Genomic DNA, 4,486 nt, shown 5'->3' with positions numbered 1-4,486 from the left:
GGTTAGTTATTACCAAATTGCCCAGTGAGAAGGATTGATTCATTAGCATTGACACAATGTGTTTGGTCCAACGGAATTGTACCCTGTAAAGTATTGAAAATATGTGGTTGGCTTTGAATGAAAATGTACCCCTTGGACGCATTGAGAAAATTTGGAATGGCACCACCCGGTGATGTAATGAAAAATTGTAGAGGAGAATAAAAGATATATATATAGAAATTAACGAATCTCCAGACATCTTTATTTGGACCATGGATTTTATGTGAGATATCCCATGGATTTTAGCTTCCATATTGAATTTAGAATTTAGATAACCCTACGCTTAAAAATTACTTTGCAGATGGAATTAGACTCCGGTCAAATCGGTTAGTGTTTGGTCTTGAAATTCCAAATTCGTTCTCTTTATACCACAACCCAACCAAACCACGTTACGTTAGTCTTAAAGCCCTAATCCCAAACTGCTGAACTTTTATGGTATCGGGATCTGGGCATCTGGACAATGAATCATATCCCATATCCACCATACAGGTTTGTGTGTGTCCAGCACATCTGTTTGTCATCCTCACAGCTTAATGCCTATTGCTGAACCCACCCTCGCCTCAAGCGCTAACATAAGCGCGTCGATTTCATCTTTATAAGGCGCATTCTTGATTGCAGTTTCCTGCGCTAAAGTATCTTTATAAGACGCATTCTTGCTTACAGTTTCCTGCGCTAAGTTGCATCGTTGTTATTATTCTGCCTATCACTCCATCCATTATCTATATTATACCAATAACAATGACATCTCTAACAACAGGTCCCCTTTCCGATTTGGCTGCTTCTTCCTCCTCCACTGCCTCCTGGTGTGCCTCGACTTCTTATTCCGACTACGATGTGTTCATAAACCATCGTGGGCAACACTTTCGCCAGTCATCTCTACAGACGCCTTCGTGACCATGGATTAAGAGTTTTTCTGGACAAGCCCGAATTGGAGGAGGGTCAGAGTATTTTTTCTCAAGTAGACCACGCTATTCGAGTAGCCTCTGTCCACATTGCTATATTTTCCAAGAATTATGCACAATCCAGTTGGTGCCTAGATGAACTCGTCCTGATGAAAGAGTCAGGGGCTACCATCCTTCCCGTTTTTCTCAACGTGAAACCTTGTGTGGTCCCGCACACTTGTGAGGACGGGGAGTTCGCTGAAGCACTGCAACAGCACCGAGAGAAAACAACATTCGACCCTCGAACCGGGGAAAGGAAAAGACGTTACGATTCGGATACCATCAGAAAATGGAGAAACGCTCTTTCTGATGTGGCGGATATAACCGGCTTTGATCTGAAAGCTTTTAATGGGTGAGCATCTTTTCTTTCTTTTTTCAGAAGAAGAAAAGCTATCCTTTTATTAATAAAAACAGGAGAGTAAAAACAAAAGAGTGCACATAATTTATGAGATGATTTGTAGAATTTTATCAATTTTCCTATATCTGTTATCTGTTACATAGATGTCTATATTATTCCTATAATCATTTTTTTTATCAATTATATAACCAGTATCATTATATCTTTACAAAAAAACATTTGACAAACAGCAGAGTTCGCCCAAAAGATCAACTGTCCCATTTCCGCTCCTAAAAATGATTGAAGTATCCAGCATCGGTCAATACACCCCGTTCATAAGCATCTGAGCATCCTCAATACACTGTTCATATTTCTCTTTTTGATTTTGCGATTCTGATTCTTATTCTGCTCTCTGATCAAATGCAATATGATAAAAAGAGCTTACTAGTTGCCGGATTCTCCTCATCTCCTTGTTTTTTCTTGTCCGCGTTAGTTTTCAATTATGTCGGAATGATATTAGATGCATGATACTCAGACGTTTCTCACTGCTCAGTTTTTTCTCAATTACAATTATTCAGGGACGAGGGCGAACTCTTAGATAAAGTCTTGAACAAAGTTTTGAAAACAGTTCCAAGAACACCATTGGATGTTGCTAAATATCCAACTGGTCTGGGCGAAAAGTTGCAGGAGTTTGAAACAGCAGTGCTATCGCAGCATGAGGAGGAGTGGGTGAAAACCGAAATTGTTGGAATAGTTGGTGTGGGCGGGGTAGCCAAAACGACACTCGCCAAAGAAATTTTCAACTGCATGGGATCTTGTTACAATAAATCCTCCTTTATATTGATGTTAGAGAAAAGGCAGCTAGAATGTCTCTAAACTCTGTGCAGAGCCAGCTTATTAAGGACTTGAAAGGAATGGATATCAAAATTGACAGTACTGCCCAGGGTATAGGGATACTTAAAAGGCATCTCTCATCTTGTCACGCTCTTATCGTTCTAGACGATGTAGATAGTGCCGATCAGCTGGATGTGCTATTGCCAATTAAGCATATCCTTAGTCCCCAAAGCTTGATTTTGGTTACCTCCAGGGACAAGCATGTCCTCAAAAGCTCAGGAGTGTTAGATTCGTCAATTTATAATTTACGGGGGCTGAATACACTACACTCCAAAGAACTATTCTGCTCATATGCCTTTTATCACCCACTTCCACCACCAGAATTTGAAGATCTGGTAGATCTGTTTGTAAAGGCGTGTGATGGCTTGCCATTATCATTGAAGGTATTCGGGGCTCTTGTTTGTGGAAGAAATGACAGAAGTTACTGGGAGGAGCTATTGGATCACAAGACACTACCTGTGGAGATACAGCAAAAACTTAGAATTAGTTATGACAAACTCGAGGAAGAGGATCAGCGAATATTTTTAGATATTGCTTGCTGTTTCACAGGAGAAGACAGAGATTTGGGAATAAAAATATGGGGTGTGGTGGGGCTTCAAAATCTAGAAGACAAGTGTCTACTGGAGAAAATAATAAAAATGCATGATCACATTAGACATCTAGGAAAAAATATTGCACAGGACTTATCCATGCCCCTCAGTCTTTGGTCTTACACGACCAACACCATTGATGACTGGTTGGAGCAATCGTCATCTGTAAGTGCTTGAATCTGTTAAACTTTGTCTTTGGCTTTAAAACGAACTTTTAGTTTTCTTGAAATTGAAGATAAAGATAGATCTGTGTGATTTTTACTTTTGATCAATTAACAGGTAACAACTGAAGTTCACGGAATCAAGACGATTAATCGAGCAGATCGTTTTTACGATACGCTCACCACGAGGAGTTCAGAAATGTCATGGTATAGAAGATGGAGTGATGAGGTATTGGGGAACTGTTTGAGGCATCTATTCAATAATTTTGGTCGTGGTGGTATTCTGAATTTGCAACTTGTTACAACTGAAGTTGGTTATTTAGAAAACATAATGAGGAGGGCACGGTCACCAAATCTCATATGGCTCCGATGGTATAAGTGTCCATATTCTTGTCTGCCTTCCTGGATCCCGATGGAGAATTTGAAAAAGTTTTAGAAATAGCCGGGGGTCAATTCGAGATATTGTGGAAACGCCAATCTCAGGTATGTTTATTGATCTTTCTTAATTTCATTACAAATTCCATCTGTAAGCGAAAATTGTCAATTACATCTTTTTGATAGCTCAAATCTGAACATTGCAGGCGCCTCTGAAGTTGCGTGCCTTTCCCAAGTCCATAGGGCAGCTGAAGCATCTGGAAAAGATTATCATCTGTCGTCCACATTTACACGGCATCCCACTGGAAAGTTTGCCTGAAGAATTTTGTTACCTTCGCTCCTTGAAATACCTGGAGTTAAAAGGGTGTGAGAAAATGATGTCGCTGCCTGATTCCTTCGGAAAGCTTACAACTCTCGAGCACATCGATTTGACAAGTGCTTCCAGCTTGCAAAAGCTTCCCGATAGTTTTGGGCATTTAAGTCGACTCAAACATCTATCGTTCTGCAATTGCTCTAATGTGACCATTTCCAATAGAGCACTTGGAAACATTACCACTCTGGAATTCTTGGATCTTTCATCATGTAAGAAGGTGAAAGAATTGTCATCCCAAGTTGCACGACAACGAAACGGAACTGACTTAAAAGAATTGCCCGGAGGTATGGGCGAACTCTGCAACTTGAGAGTTATGACATTAGGAGGAGATTTGTTCACAGAGAATTTGTTGGAAGAGCTGCCACCTTGCCTCGGTTATCTTAAGAGCTTGAATGATTTGTCAGTCACCGGTTCACGGAAACTGACACGCCTGCCAGAATCATTTGGACCGTCGAGTCCGGATGTTAGGGACAAAAATATAGGAGGCAGGCTTTCCCGTGGGCATTTGCCCTAATCTTCAAACTCTGACTTTACAGTCTTGTTCAGAATTGAGGCAAATAAGCTGTTTTACTGGTTTGGGAAAGCTTGAGTTTCTCGAAATGATCCAATGTGATAAAGTGAAAGACCTGCCGAGTATTGAACCCTTGGCATCTTTAAAGCAGTTGTGGGTTGTAGGCTGTGACGAGATAAAGAGCATAGAAGGCCTGGGGAAGCTCACAAAGCTCAGAGAACTACGTGTTCGTAAATGTCATGAGATACAAGAGCTTTTTGGGTGG

At 40.7% G+C, this 4,486-nt stretch overlaps 1 protein-coding gene across 1 annotated transcript; it reads left to right on the top strand.

The window, feature by feature from the left end:
• Positions 1 to 1,090: 1,090 nt before the first annotated feature.
• On the top strand, positions 1,091 to 4,224 carry LOC149215008 (disease resistance protein RML1B-like). The gene is made up of 6 exons (XM_089389588.1): positions 1,091 to 1,332; positions 1,896 to 2,085; positions 2,205 to 2,966; positions 3,081 to 3,240; positions 3,342 to 3,445; positions 3,544 to 4,224. Exons 1-6 carry the CDS (start codon positions 1,091 to 1,093, stop codon positions 4,222 to 4,224), a joined length of 2,139 nt encoding a protein of 712 aa, XP_089245714.1.
• The last annotated feature ends 262 nt before the right edge of the window (positions 4,225 to 4,486 follow it).

Source organism: Pinus tabuliformis, chromosome 1_1 (assembly GCF_031772625.1).
Source record: "Pinus tabuliformis cultivar Carrire ecotype Pingquan chromosome 1_1, CPIR1, whole genome shotgun sequence".
In the NCBI taxonomy this organism is placed as follows: Eukaryota; Viridiplantae; Streptophyta; class Pinopsida; order Pinales; family Pinaceae; genus Pinus; species Pinus tabuliformis.
Note: the sequence above shows the minus strand (reverse complement) of the source record. Positions and strands in the feature narration are given on the sequence as shown.

What these genes read in the sequence shown, in the direction of transcription:
- LOC149215008 (XM_089389588.1), top strand. Translation starts at nt 1,091, where the DNA reads ATGAAAGAGTCAGGGGCTACCATCCTTCCCGTTTTTCTCAACGTGAAA. An exon ending in GATCTGAAAGCTTTTAATGG is followed by an intron (nt 1,333 to 1,895) that starts GTGAGCATCTTT and finishes ACAATTATTCAG; the next exon opens with GGACGAGGGCGAACTCTTAG. An exon ending in GGTTGGAGCAATCGTCATCT is followed by an intron (nt 2,967 to 3,080) that starts GTAAGTGCTTGA and finishes ATCAATTAACAG; the next exon opens with GTAACAACTGAAGTTCACGG.